The 15,611-nt window shown below is 41.7% G+C and overlaps 1 protein-coding gene across 1 annotated transcript in view; it reads right to left on the minus strand.

Annotated features, from left to right (window-relative positions):
- Window positions 1-1,275: 1,275 nt before the first annotated feature.
- KL (klotho) overlaps window positions 1,276-15,611 on the minus strand; it is a 45,417-nt gene continuing 31,081 nt past the window's right edge. The window contains exons 2-5 of the mRNA XM_061170639.1: window positions 10,959-11,469; window positions 9,933-10,201; window positions 3,122-4,223; window positions 1,276-2,595 (exon numbers count right to left, since the gene is read on the minus strand). Of these exons, the coding sequence (XP_061026622.1) occupies window positions 2,258-2,595; window positions 3,122-4,223; window positions 9,933-10,201; window positions 10,959-11,469 (2,220 nt within the window). The 3' untranslated portion in view covers window positions 1,276-2,257. The remainder of the gene's footprint in view (window positions 2,596-3,121; window positions 4,224-9,932; window positions 10,202-10,958; window positions 11,470-15,611) is intronic.

The following is a 15,611-nucleotide window of genomic DNA, read 5'->3' on the forward strand; positions in this document are numbered from 1 at the left end:
TGATAACTTTGCTGAATGATGCTGAAGTGTCATTTCTCTTTGGTTCTTTGGCGTCTCCTGTCTCTTTCAGTGTCTGAAATTCCCTCTCAGCTCAACCATAGGGATTAGCTTGGGGCACCCTCCCCACCCCTACCATCTTCCAGCCTCGAACTTCACTCCTGCTTTCAGATCCCTTTCTTCACCACTCAGATCATATTCTAGGTGGTTTAATCAACCCGAAAGAAAAAAATAATTAAGAAATTTATCTAGTTATTTGGTGATGTAAGAAAAAGTTTCAGGCAGATTTATTACAATTCTTTATCAAGGGACAGAATTACTTCTCTCCACACTCAAGGAAATTAAATGCTGTAGCAAGAAAATTAGTTTTAAACAAAATCCATTATTTAACGGTAATTAACAATAAGAAACTAGTCCAACAAATAGGAATCATTAAATAAGTTGTGATAATTCATATAGTGGAATTACTCTACAGCTATCAAAAATCATGCCTTTGAAGACTGACAAAGGAAATGCACACAATGAAAATTAATAAAGACACGTAACTATTTACAATATGATCTGACTATGTAAAATAAAATACATACACTATGTTAATAGTGGCTACCTCAAGGTGGTAAAATTACAGGTAATTTTTTTCTTTATATACAGTTTCTGTGTTTTTAAATTTTTTACAGTGAGCATATATTACTATTATAATCAGAAAAATATATACATAAAATAAACTATTATTCTCTAGTTTGCGATTTTAACAATAAGTCCAATTTTTAAAAGAGTACCACCAAAAGCTTATCTTTCATGGAAAAAAATCATACCACCTCTAAAGATGATACATGATACAGTACAGTTTTTTTTTTTTTTTATTCACTAGAACCCTGTGTCAGCAAGATTAGTTATGCCAGACATGATATTGATTTATCTTGCCTGATATAATTTTGGCTTATCTGTAAAACAAACATTAGGATAATCCCCAACTCCAGTGCAACAGACTTCCCTGTCTGAAAATCAGCAAGACTTATTTAAGGGGCTTTGAAGGATAAGACCTAATTAGCCCTTTCTAAAAATCCATAGCATGTTTCTGTATAAAAGTTCGAAGCAAAACTCATTCAAAGCTAGCTCCACAGAAGTAGCAGCAAAAATATAAAATGGACCTCAGCAATTACAGAAACAAATCTTCCAGGGTTATCAGACGAAATGCTTTTGAACCTACTAAGAATTTTTAAAACTCAATTCAAAGAAATTTTGGCATATACTAAAGAACAGAAAGTGGAGTCACTCCTCATAAAATAAGTTATTATTTCGTTCTTATTCTCTCAGAAAAGGTCACCTCATTCATTCCAAGGTCTGCTCTAAATAAAAGAGTTTATAATAAAATTAATCACAATGTTGCTCATAACAAGTACTTTTTCCTCCTTTCCGCCCCCTCCAGCCACTGCAGTATAATGCATTTCACAGTCAGTTTATGCTTCTTTAAGGGCCTAATATTGCATAATTCATGCATATTTTTCTGCACACATTTAGTGAAAGTCCATGTGTGCAGGCCCTCGACAGGGACACAAAGCCCTCAAGGACCTGGGGTTTAAAGAGTGCCTCGAAATATAAAAAAATATATTTTATACTTACATAAAATATAGAGTTCTGTCATTTGTTCTGCTAAGCCTATCATTAACCAGATATGTAAATTAATATAACAGTATTTGATAGAAACACTGCTTTAAAAGGAACATTCCAGCCTAGGGCCTTTTGTCTTCTGTTCTATATTCTGCCATCTTCTTTTTCAAGGGAAACTTGGTTCAGCAGAGACCATTAGGCCTATCATGGCAGTTAAGATATGGTTACTTGGGACTTAACTTTTGATTCCAATACTTGCAGTATGACTTCAAGATAAACACTGCATATAGCAATGGGCACAGACAAACAATATTCTTAATCTTGTCATTCAATTTCTGTAAAAATGTTACAGAATGGTTCCCATTTCTCATGCTTTTGTTATAGAATGTGCTGCAGAAATGATAGTCCCTGTCACCATTTTTTTTAACACCCCCCTGCCAAAAAGAACAAATCCAGGCACTGTTCACATTATTCAATATTTTACAATCACTTATGCTCATTTCAAAAGCTCTGTCAAATGCCACAAAAAGGTCTTCTAGAAGTCAGATATATAAAATCTACAGTTTCACAACACTGAGAAGTACAAATGGTTAACAGCTGCTGTGTGTGTACAATTATTTCAAATACATGAATAAGAAAAATATCAAGACTATTTGTAACTTCTTCTGCCTCTCTTAGAGTAGTAAAAAATAAGAGAAAGAGAAATAATAAAAGCAAAAAATAGAAAAACTATGAAAGCCAGTAAAGACTTTCGGGTATGAAAAAAGCTGCACTCTGTACACAGGGTGAATTCTTCTGGACAAAATCTTCCCAGAGTTTTGGGACCTGGGAAGCCATTGTTGTCAATAATTTTCCTGTAATGTTTCATGGATGGTTTGGGCTCAAACTGATTTGCAGCATAACGATACAGGCCAAACTTCGGAGCTGTGCGATCATTAAATGAATAAGCAAAGTATCCACAAAGATTGATACCATCCAATATATAGGCTAGAAAAACAAAAGGACAGGAGAAAAGTTATGAAAATATTTTGCACACAACACTTTGCTTTTACACAGCCCTGGCGCATCAGCAAAAATGTCAATACCATTTAATAAAGCTTCAGATTTAATTAGACTTAATCAGAAAAGGCTTCTTTTATCCGAAGACAAAGAGGTAAATACATTTAACATAGTAGGTTTTACATAATTAAGCCTACTATGATGCACTTGGGTTAAATCTTTAAGTACGTGAAGCAGTCAAGACTGCTGTGAAGCCATCTGATATGGAGGACAAGATAGCCCAGGGTTTATTCCACCCAGAGTAGGTGCGAGGGATATTCCATCTTCCTCTTTTAGCCAAACTCCTTTATCCCTGGGGAAAATACTAGCTAGCACTTGGACTTTTTCAGTGTCAAGGAATAGATAGCACTTTCTCTGCAAGTGTAGTGTATATGTTTGAGAGTTTCTATCAGGTATCAGGCTCTCTCTCAGGTGACTTAACCCTCAAGAGACCGCTGCTTCGGGGACTCCTTACCTTTCAGAGCTTCGTTTACATAATTCTTCATGTAATACACCCTCAGATTGTCTTCGGCTGCGTGCGGATCATCGTCGATGCCGTTGGAGATTATATACATGGGGAGGTCTCCGTACTTGGACTTCAGCCAGTTCAGTACCTTGCGTAACCCCCAGGGCACCACGGCCACCTGACTTGGGGAGTTGAGCCAGGTGATGTCGGTCATTTCTTGCACTGCCAGGTAATCATTATATTTTACTGAATCTTCTTTTTCCCAGTCTACAAGGATGGTGGTGTAATGGCTTAAAGCCAAAAAGTCAAAGGAACCCCGGATTAGCTTTTTTTCCTCGTCAGTGAAATAAGGCAGGAGGAAATTGTTTCTCTGGTTCAGCCAGGCCCTCATCACGCGTGGATAATCCCCGGAGCCGAAAATGGGCTCGGCCAGCCAGCCAATGTCAAACTGCAAAACTCGCTCGGCCACTTCTTTGTCTTTTGGGGAGAGAGGGCAGGCCGGTTCTATCCAATCCGCCTGCAGGGCGATGGATATTTTACCTTTCTGAGAGCGCCTAAACTTCTCATCGTACACGCGCCAGGCCAACGCGTGGGCCTTCAGGAGGTGGTGCCCCGCGCTATACGTCATGTTCCGCGTGGACGGCTCGTCCATCGTGATCCAGAACTTGACGTGGTGGCCGAGGTCTCGAAAGCACAGGCTGGCGTACTCTGCAAAAGCCAGGGCGGTGTGAGGGTTCTCCCAGGCGCCATGCCGGGCCAGGGGTGGCGGCAGCCCCTGGTGCGGGGCGGCGGGGCGCCACAGGGCCACCACCGGGGTGATGTTGGCGCGCACGAGCTCGCTGGCCACGCAGCGATAGTAGCGCAGGACCGTGCGGTTGACCTGGGACTGGTTCCCCAACGGCAGGATCAGCGCCCAGTCCAGGGAGAAGTGGAAATGCGACACGTGCATTTCCTGGAGTAAGGCGATCTGGGGCCGGATGGCGGCGAAGTCAACGCAATAGGATTTCCTCTTCTTGGTCACAACCCCGTCCACCTTAATAAGCCTTTTACTGTGGTGGACATCCCACAGGTAAACGTTGGGGTCAGTAAACTGAGACAGAGTGGTGTCCACCTGGCAGGAGGAGAGTAACCATTAGCCTCACCTGGACGGTCCTGGAAAGTCGTTCAATGCAGTTCTTTTGACAAAACCAGCCAGCAAAATAGGTAAAAACAGAAACCTTCCTAGCTTAATTTTTAAACTATTTTTTCATAAATAGGAAGTTCTTGGAGAAGAAAATATTCCCCTTTGATGGGTGCACATTTGTTTTACCCATAGTTCTCTGTAACTCTGGAACTGTTACTTTAATGTTAAAAAAAATCTGAATTTTTGGGGTCACTTCAGATGACAAACATTAATAATCCTCACACACCTCTGGTCTGCGTTAAGCAAGCACAGTATTTTGGACGTTTTTCTTTTAGTGTAAGAAATCACTGATGATGCGAGACTTTCAAATTAAAAAAAAAAAAAAACTAGACAAAAAATGATAACGCTTAAAACCTGACTGAGAGTCAGAAAATGAAATGATATTTAAGATTAAATTGTGCTTCTTAAAATCACGTTCTAAATGGAGGTTTGCTCTAGGTGAAGGACATGGAAAATAATCATAACGGTTGCCTTTTATTGGCATTAGTGTCCATAACAGAATTTAGCAAACTCATTCTGACTGATGGTAGAAAGTGATAGAGAATGTGGAAAACAATTCTGTCATCCACCCATAATGAGATATTTTAACATAGCTTTTTAAAAATTTCTAAATTATCTTTCTGTGACGATCATGACAATAATGGTTCTCAATCTCTGATTCACAAGCCTCCAAAATGAAAACATGTATTTAGGAAAGTGGACAAATTGCAAAATCAAAATCACAAAATCCTTCCTCCACGTGCCAACCATGGCAGGAATGGAAACTGACAGTTCATCCCAAGGACCCGCCACCAAAGCCAGTTTTCTCCTCAGAAATAATCCTGTTAGAATTGGTTCCTCGGTTTGACCCTCTATATAAAAGCTGGGGTCAAACTCCGGTTTTGAATCTCTAGCAGAGGTTTCCTTGCATTTTTCAGGCCTGTTGCAAATGAGCTTCTGTTTCTCTAGAGGGGTCAGTGCTGTGCTTATAAAGGAAAGTAATAAAATACAGCGTGTCAGAGGGAAATTGCTTTTTCTGGAGAATTGTCCCTTGTAGATCACCCACACATGCATTTCCTCTAATGCTGTGGGAATGCTGTCAGAAGTATTTTTCCACTGTGATGCACCCACAAATCATGTTTCCTCAGCTTTGCAAGAGAAAATATTTGCATACTCTTTGGAAGTGAAAGTGTTCATAGCTTGAAGGAATTATTTGGATTATTTTTACAGAGCTCTGAGTTGACAAAATTCGTAACTTTTCTACCATAATTGTTCCAGAACAACAGCTTTTATTCAGTCCATCTGAAAACAAACATGAGAGACTAGGGTATAATTTCTATTTATACCCTATTTCTTAAAAATACAGGACATTTATAAATGGGTGTTTAGGCAAAATTCTATATAATCTCCACTGATGTATTGACTTATTTCTTAATAAAAAAAAAGAAATAATAAAGTTGAACCTTTCAGAAGGTTATAATGTATGTATTCAGTATATTATGGAAGAAATGTTCCCCTAACAGTGGCCAATGTTAAAAAAGCTCTACGTCCCCAGTACATAGCAGGTTTTGTATTTATGAGCTATGAGCATTAGTGGTTATGGGAAAACAAACCTCTTGGCTGGGAAATTAGGCCCAAGGACAATGACAATCCATGTGAACAAGCCTAAGATCAGACTTCAGACAGGTGGTGTTAATGAGATGTTACTTTTAAAGCTTTTCAGGTGAAATGCATGCCTCATTCATACTGGGAGTTTGAAATACTAGCCAGGAGGGAAAAGATAAATTTCAATGGTTTGAAATTCACTTATATGTAGAGAATGTACTTGAGGACACGGGGAGGGGGAAGGGTAAGCTGGGACGAAGTGAGAGAGTGGCATGGACATATATACACTACCAAATGTAAAATAGATAGCTAGTGGGAAGCAGCCACATAGCACAAGGAGATCAGCTTGTGCTTTGTGACCACCTAGAGGGGTGGGATAGGGAGGGTGGGAGGGAGATGCAAGAGGGAGGTGATATGGGGATATGTGTATATGTATAGCTGATTCACTTCGTTATAAAGCAGAAACTAACACACCATTGTAAAGAAATTATACTCCAATAAAGATGTTTAAAAAAAAAAAAAAGTATTGCCAGCTAAAGACACCATGATGGGTCTTGCTGTTTTTCTCACCAGAAAACGGAGGTAGGCACCTAAGTGTATTTGTCTCACTATTCCCTGGTCTGAGCATAGTGGTAGGTACTTAATAAATATCGATTGAATGACAAAAAAAATAAAGTAAAATAAAATTAAAAAAAATTCACTTCTAATGCATTAAAAGTATGAGACCTGCTTGTAAATTAAAACTTACCCATACACTCATCAGAACTGCCCTAACAAAAAACTTGTTTTTACTTTGTCAGTTAGGAAGTGAGCTTGGGAAGAGAGCCGCCACAGTAGTACAATGCTCCAGGTGAAAAGCAGAAAGAATAAAAGAGCAGTTGCAGCCTTTTCCCACTAGAGAGCTTCTAGAGGAGCTGCGGTCTGCAGAGGGTCTGTGTCTGGCTGGGTCAGCAGGGAGCGGGCCAGGTGGCTCGGCTAGGTGAAGGTAGCAGGGGCCCTGAGCTGTGCAGCCTGAGGGCAAAGCTCCAGGGCTGATGAGTGGCTGGCATTAGATCAAAGTCTAAACAACTGCCTCTAGGGAGCAGAAAAAGGAATTCTCTCCCTATCTCCCTTCCTCTTCGCTGCCTGCCGTACTTGTCGCCTCTGATCAGAGTTCTTCTCTCTGGAAGAAGTAACATGTGCTCTTAAAACGTTCTCACCACTGACCAGTTCCCACGGCAGACACAGTCCCTGGATGGGAACAAAGCAGGAGTGAAAGGCCTCCCCACAAATGTCCCCACTGCTCCCTGAGTTCATACCATCTGCACAGAAACGCTGGCGGAGCCTTCTCTTCTCAAAAGACAAAGCTGGGAATTACCAGCCCTGGCTGGGCTGCTGTCAGAGATGGGACAGAGCACGAGCCCTCAGTGACTAGGGTCCCAGGGCCCAGCAAGAAGCAGGGCTCAGAAGAAGGTCAAGAGGTAGAAAAAGGACCAGGGACCAACCAGGATGCACTAGGGAGTGGCCTTCCCCCTTTCCTTCCCTCCTCCTTCCCTCCTCCATCACTAGCACCACTTCTGCCGCTTCAGATCCTACTTGAACCCCCACTGTGGATCCCACTGCAGGAGAAATTAGGATGGGGAGGTTCCAAATAGCAGTGGGCTGAGGGAGAAGGGGAGATGGAGGAGGGAGGAAAACCCAGAGCCAGGAAGACAAGCTACTGGGCTCAGATATCCTTGCAAACACAGCGTTCCTTGGATGCCTTTTTTTTTTTTTTTAACATCTTTATTGGAGTATAATTGCTTTACAATGGTGTGTTAGTTTCTGCTATATCACAAAGTGAATCAGCTATACATACACATATAATATATCCCCATATCCCTTCCCTCTTGCGTCTCCCTCCCACCCTCCCTATCCCACCCCTCTAGGTGGTCACAAAGCACCAAGCTGATTTCCCTGTGCTATGTGGCTGCTTCCCACTAGCTATCTATTTTACATTTGGTAGTGTATATATGTCCATGCCACTCTCTCACTTTGTCCCAGCTTACTCTTCCCCCTCCCTGTGTCTTCATTGGATGCCTTTTAAATGTAAGGAAGGAAGAGACTGAAGTCGAGACTGTCCCTAAAACTAACTGGAGGTCTGAATAAGATGTAAAAATAATACAACTCGGCAAAAAAAGTATTAAGGATGATGTTGATTTTAAAAAAATTTTTCTTAATTATTTATTTATTTGGTTGCACGGTGGCAGGTGGGCTCCTTAGTTGCGGCTCGCCGGCTCCACAGTTGTGGCAGGCAAACTCTTAGTTGCGGCATGCATGTGGGATCTAGTTCCCTGACCAGGGATCGAACGTGGGCCCCCTGCATTGGGAGCATGGAGTCTTAACCACTGCGCCACCAGGTGTTGATTTATTCCCCCATATATCAAAGATTTCAATTTGATATTTACCAAAACAACAGCAACCCATTTCAACTAGAAGGCCTTCCCTCAGATCCAAGCATTCTTCCAAATACCTCTTTCGAACTGAAAGGTAACAGAATATGCTGCCCCAAAATATGACTGTAGGTGTTCAGGGCATGCCACCCCAAAAATGCCCCTTCAGTATATTGATAATTTTGAGCTGCAGGTACTTGAAAAATAGCAAATGCAAGGGAAAGGCTTTCTCTGAACTCCTCTTATCTGCCTAGAGACAGATCCTCCAAAAGGAACTCAAAAGGACTGTCATAAATCCCTTTGTGGGAGTTTCACCAAGCAGGGAAGATTTATCACAGGAGAGGATATTCAAAGCCAACATCACATGCAGGCAAACTTTGTCACAAACTATCATAGCTCCCATCTATTCTTTTAAGGGCCCATTCATCTTTCCTAAAAATCATTTACTTTTCCCCTTTTCCTATTAAGATGGTATTTAAGCCTGAACTCTAAGCCACCTTGGGGAGTTACTCATTTTCCTCAGAGCATCTCCCATGTATACATGAGGTAAACATACTAATAAACTTCTGTTTGTTCTTCTCACGTTAATCTATCTCTTATTACAGGGGTCTCAGTTAAGAACTCAGAAGGGTAGAGGGAAAGTTATTTTTCCTCCCCAGCAGAACCAGTGAATTGGCTAGAAGCACCCAACATGCTAAACCCTTTGCTTGTCTCTGGATACCAAACTTTGTCTCCGTCTTGGTCTCTATTTTCACACACGGACTCTGTTCAGCAACACCTCCACTCCCTCCCCACCCTGCTCACTTACCACCATGCTCTGTTCACACTGTCGAACTATTTGCGACCCATCATTTTTCTTCAGTAGACTCCTTTGAAAGTAGGGGTCGTATCTTACTCATCTTAGTGTGTACTCCCCTCAACCGAGCCCCCTCCCCCCAGCAATTAACACAGGGCTTTGTACACACTAAGCATCCAATAAGTGCTCACTAAAGTATTCAAACTCTAGAAAACAGATTCTTTTAAAGTTGGAAAAATTAAAAATAATATTGAGGGCTAACTACATAGCAGATGCTCAATAAATCTTGGTTGACCATTTTGAAGAACTTCCTTACCATTGCAATTCAAAAACTGTTGCTCGAAATGGCATTCCGATCAGTGAATCATTGAGCAAGGGTGTTTCTTTCTGGAGTTATTCCCACAAGCTTGGGGTTTCCACAGTTATGGCTCAGGAGGGCTCTGCCTAATGCTCCTGCTTCAATCTCAGCAGCTCCACCAAGATCTCAGATAATGTGGAGTTCTGTTTTATATCTTGTTTATGGAAGAACTCAACAACTACTTTAAAAGGGGTTGAAAACCATGGTATTAAAAGAGAGTGTTTTATCTTTCACTATCCTATCAGATCTTAAAGATGGATATATTTTTAATCTGTTCCCCTTGGAGCTGATTTAAAGTGAAAGATGAAGCTAGAAAGATTTCTGGAGAGAAGAGTGCAGCGTTCCAAATGGTGCCTTTAATGTGCTCACTAAGGAACCATGTTTGGCCTGAGGAATGGACAATGTGCCATGACAACCTAGTAAGGAAGTACTACTTACTAGTGATAGGGCTTGGTGAGACTGCGGATTGGTTTTGTCAGCTGACTTACTTGAATGTAGTTGTCAACAATTCCCCAAGCAAAGTCACAGGGAAATGTCCCTTCTAGGGGTTGATTTTCAGGTAAAGGAGGGAAGCCATTTTTCTCTATCAGCTTCTGGTAGAACAAGGCTGAAGACTTTGGCAACAACTTCTTATCCTGGCTTAGAAAGTCGACGTAGAAGAGTCCACGTCTGATGCTGTAGCCTCTGTGCCACTCGAAGCCATCCATGAGGGACCACGCTGTGTACCCGATGACATCCACCCCGTCCAGCCTGATGGCTGCAAAGGCAAGAGGACAAGAGCAACGTGACCCTGTGATGGGCACTCGTCTCATGATTCAAGGGCATTTGAGGATTTTACTACTTCAGTAAGTATAATGCTTATTGTTTGGTAAACTGATGACCCTTCTCACTGATGAAAGTCTCTAAGAGAACCTAGATAACTCTACAAATATTAGTAAATGTCTTCACAAATAGGCTTATCTCCAGTATGTTTTTATCTGCATTTCCCTTATTTCTAGTGGGTGCTCTTTGGGCCAAGATATCTTGTTCTACTTTCTATCCTAAGCACCTATCTTTGTGCCTGATGCAGTAAATGAATTAAGTCTTCAAAGGCATGGACTACTTACTCTTTTCTTCAGAAAATATTGATATTCCTTTTTTTTTTTTTTTTAATACAAAGTGTTTTATTCAGTACAAGCAATCTGAACCGAAAAATGTGTACAGGGATCTAGATATCTTGGGATTTACTTAATCTTTAATATAATCTAAAAAATCTAGAGTAGTAACTCTGAAAGTCTAGTAATTTTAAACATTATAACCCAGTTTCTCATTTATGAAACGAGTTTAAAAAATTAATTCAAGTTCCTCAAGGTCCCAAATGAGAAAGGTGTTACATAAATGCATTCCTACTATTGTATAAATGAATTTCTACATTCTGATTAAAAACTATAAATTCACAGTTTATTAAGATCATCTTAAAGATTGTTTTTCCAGTGGATTCTGGAAGGAAATTAGGATTTTATCCACAATCCTACCTTTTAAGGTTTCCATTATGAATTTTTTGAGGTAATACATATATTTGGCATCATCTCTCTTGGTGGTCCCTGAAACAAACCAGCCATTTTCCACAATAAATATTTGAGGGTGGTTATACTCAAGGTCAATCCAGGAAAGGAGTTGCCTCAGGCTGGGAGATTCCAACTGACGGAACTTCATCTGGGGGTCCAACAGTTGAAAACTCAAGGTTGGTCCAAAGGAAAGAGCAAAAAAGTCGGCTGTTCCCCTGATGAACTTTTTCTCAGATTCAGTAAAATCAGGCAGAAGAGATGAAAGGTTATTCTTCATGCTCTCAGGATAGTCCCCATCAATAAATATGGGTTTGGCAAACCAGCCTAGGACAAAGTCAAGAGATTTCTGACATTCTTTGATGCTATGTTCAGTCATTCTTCGAGGACTGATCCAGTGGGAGCTCAGGGCAATGGACACCTGGCCTCCCTGAGTGGGGCGGAAAGAAGTATTGTAGAGATGCCAGATTTTGGCATGAGCCTATAAAGAGAAAAACCACGGTGAATTTATCTCTGATTGTGAGCAGAAATACAACATGTATTTGAATCCCCATTTCTAGTTGTATCTGTTTCTCATCAAGTCTAACCTAATGACTAACCCCACAATGTAAAAGTCACCTGGAACCAATAAATAATTCCAGAGGTAAGTCAGCCCACAGTGAGCTGCAACCATAACCGGAATCATTTCCACTGTTTTTCAGCAGCCAGTGGAAAAATGTGAATTTCTTGTGTTGAATATGTACTTATTATTCATACTTTGAAAAGTTAATGAAATAAGAATTTGTTATAATATCTTACTACTTAAATGACTTTGGATTATGTACTTTTTAATTAATAGCCTTCATGAAAAGAGCCAATCCCGCATCTGTGATTACACCAGGAATTTCTAAATAGGATTATATTTTTTTATCCTAAGAGACCGGGAGTTTTCAAGTTGACTTAAATTGTTGGAGTCAATTTAATATTTTGTATTCATGTCTCATAACAAAAATTCTAACACATGTTCTCACAATCTTTGTTCTTCTCTAAGAAGAATCAGCACAATAAAGAACCAACTCCGATATCTAATCTTGGCCCACCATCCAGTACTCTGGGACACGGCTGGCTTCCTGCCGACCCCCGCAGGGTACAAGACACAAGCCAAGAGCAAAAACACCTAAATGCAGCTCTGAAGAGATCAGATGTCCACAGTGAGTCAGCAACTCAGCTGGGGGTTTCCTACAGCAATGAAATGGGCTTTGCTTCCATTAAATCAACTTCAGACTCCCATAAAATCTTGCTGACTTCTGATATCTTATTTTCATTTGTCTCCTCTCTATTTACAAAGAATAGTGTTTTTTTTCCTCCCTTACTTGAATTAGGTTTTTCTTTACTTTTGAATTCCTGATTTACTCCCCCTTGTTTTTCTCCAAATGCAAAAGCTGTTTATCAGCCTTTTGCTCTCCTAATATATTCTCTTGGAAAATTCCATTCTAATTCTCTGTTTGACTCACATTCTCCCAATGATCGTGCCAGTTTTCATTCCACTCCCTGGGGCTGAAGAAGCTCTTGCACTCCTATGCCAAACATCCTCTTCCTTGTTCCTTAATATTCTGCTCTTGGTTCATTTCAGTGCAGGTGTCCAAGAATGGCCTCATCACCATTCTTATGAGTTCAGCCAAATATTTCAATGGAATCAAACAGTGCATGTCTTTCATTTTTAGTTTCTTAGTAAACATCTACTATGTTTCATTTCACGGAATGTGTTTTTTTCATGACCTAAAGCAGCTATCTACATGCTAGGAAGGAAATGGAGAATAAAATATTGATCATAAGAATAGTGGCCTTTCCCCATGTGATTCAAGAAACTGGGGCTTGATTGTGCTATGCTGCTGGATTTGTGATGTGCCCCACCCTTCTCTATCTTCCTCACCTTCACCACCCTATCTCTCCCTTCCCCATTGACAAGCAATCTCACCAGTTAACAGTTAAACAGAAAAGAAAAGGGGAAATCCAGGCTGTAGTACTCACGAGGTTAGACTAGAGGACTTTCCTAATTTGGCTGATGGGAAGCCTGCGGATAGTCATGACCTAACCCTAACAGACATACCTCTACAGGACAAGCACTAAGATGGGGGAGTCAGGAGGCCAGGGAGAAGTGGGAGCAACCAAGAACTTCCTGATATGGGCCAGTTTTGCAGGTAGCTGAAGTCAGAGCCATACAGTAGAACTGTCTACAATCACAGGCCACTCTTCTAACCTTGAGTACTTTGACATGGCTCAGAGGAGGTCTGGCAAGGAAACGAATGACCTTGGCTATAGGGAAGTGCACACGTGGTGTTTGATATCAGATAAAATTCCTGCTCCATCACTTTTTTGTGTGTGCCTTTGACCACATAACTTAACCAGGGCAGGTAAAACTAACTTTCCTCTGTCTCTCACAGGGCTGTAATGAGGATTAAATGAGATACTTTACACAAAACACCTAACAGAGTTTCTACATGGTAGGGTCTCCATGAATGCTTATTCCTTCTCTCCCTGAAGGATCAACAGAACAAAAAGAGAAACACAGCAGGTAAAGGAAACGCCACCTGCTAAGGAATTCAGCCCATAGCATCGATGTGATACAGTGATACGACCTGGAGTTTGGATTAGAAGAATCTCAAGTTTGGATTCCAAATACTCTGTTACCAGTGTGAGCCTCAGGTACTTCTTTGAACAAATGGGAATAGCATCTATTTTCCTTCAGGGACATTGCAAGGATTAAATATGATATAAGTGAAAGTGTTTTTCAAGTGGTCAATTATTTTAGAGAAGTACAGTATAACTTTGTAGCACTGGAAAGTGTGATGATTAGTTTTATGTGTCGACTGACTGGACTGAGGGACCCCCCACATGGCTGGTAAAGCATTTGTCAAGAGTTTAACTAAGCTACTTCATGGTGTTCTGCCTCGGCATCCATTTTGTTTAACTATGTGTCCTACAGGGAACTTAAACTGACACTAGACCCTCATGCAAGTGCATGCCCTGCCTAGATAGCAGCCCACAATCACAAACAAATGTAAGTTCCTGAGATGACTTCCCCAATAGCCCCTGTGATCAACAGGTCTCCCCTGCCTCCCAGAATCTATATGCCTTATGCACCCCTTACATAAGACCCCTGTGGGGCTTACCAAAACCCCTCTTTTGGCTTGAATTGACCAATCCGGCCCAGGAACCCCAAAGTACTCACACATGGACCCTATTAAAGGCATGAGTCTGGGGTTCTGTCTCTCTCCCTCTCTCTGTGCTCTGCCTTAACCACCCCATGTGGTCCCTTAAGGCACGCTACGTACTTCCTCCAGGACCTGTGAGTGACAGACTTCTCTGCTTCAATTTCTCTTTTTTAAGTTTTTTAATTTTAATTTTAATTTTTGGCTGCGTTGGGTCTTCGTTGCTGCGCACAGGCTTTTCTCTAGTTGCGGCGAGTTGGGGCTACTCTTCGTTGTGTCACACGGGCTTCTCATTGCGGTGGCTTCTCTTGTTGCAGAGCATGGGCTGTACATGCGCAGGCTTCAGTAGTTGTGGCACGTGGGCTCAGCAGCTGTGGCGCGCGGGCTCTAAAGCGCAGGCTCAGTAGTTGTGGTGCAGGGGCTTAGTTGCTCCGTGGCTTGTGGGATCTTCCCAGCCAGGGATCAAACCCATGTCCCCTGCAATGGCAGGTGGATTCTTAACCACTGCGCCACCAGGGAAGTCCCCTTAATTTCTCTTTGATCAATTATTAAACCAAGGCTCACCTTGGGCACACTGTGCTCCACTTAACAAACGCTAAGGGTTTTTCTGGAAGAGATTAGTGTTTGAATTAGTCAACTGAGTAAAAAAGATTGCTCTCTCCAATACGGCGGTGGGCATCATCCAATCCAGTGAGGGCCTAAAGGGAAGGAAGGGTGAACTTGCTCTCTGACCGAGCTGGGACATCCATCTTCTCCTGCCTTCGGATGTTGGCACTCCTGGTTCTCAGACCTTTGGACTCAGACCAGGACTTTCACCATTGCCTCCCCTGGTCCGCAGGCCTTCAGGTTTGTACTTGAACTACGCCACTGGGTTTCCTGAACCTCCAGCTTGCAAACAACAGATTGTGGGACTTCTCAGTCTCCATAACCGCATGAGCCAATCCCTCCTAGTAAATCTCTTTCCGTATAACTCTGTATATCCTGTCGGTTCTGTTTCTCTGGAGGACTTTGACGCACATGGAAAGCATCTTAGATATCATCTGGCTTAACCACACACCCCACTTCAAAACACCTCACTGGATCTGCTGTTTGACTGCTCTCCATGGAAGTCTAATTGGTGGTCATCCCACGTGTGGCATCTTCTCCAGGAAGTTCCCTGCCCCACTCCCACCCCGACCTGCCACACTGAGCCCTTATATCACTTACTTCTCTGACATCACTTACTGCAGGTGATGACACCTCCCTCCCAGCTATGCTCCTTGAGGAGTCCCTCAGGCCCTCCCTGGAACACGAAGGCCCCATTGTCTGTTACACTGAACTGAACTCCGCTTCATCACCTCCTCATGAGTTCATTCCGTTTTCTGATGGTAGATGTGAGTAATCAAATACTATGATGCTAGGTTTACAAAAGTCACCATTTAGGATGTTGCAA

The sequence above is a fragment of the Eubalaena glacialis genome, chromosome 16 (assembly GCF_028564815.1).
Source record: "Eubalaena glacialis isolate mEubGla1 chromosome 16, mEubGla1.1.hap2.+ XY, whole genome shotgun sequence".
NCBI classification, from domain to species: Eukaryota; Metazoa; Chordata; class Mammalia; order Artiodactyla; family Balaenidae; genus Eubalaena; species Eubalaena glacialis.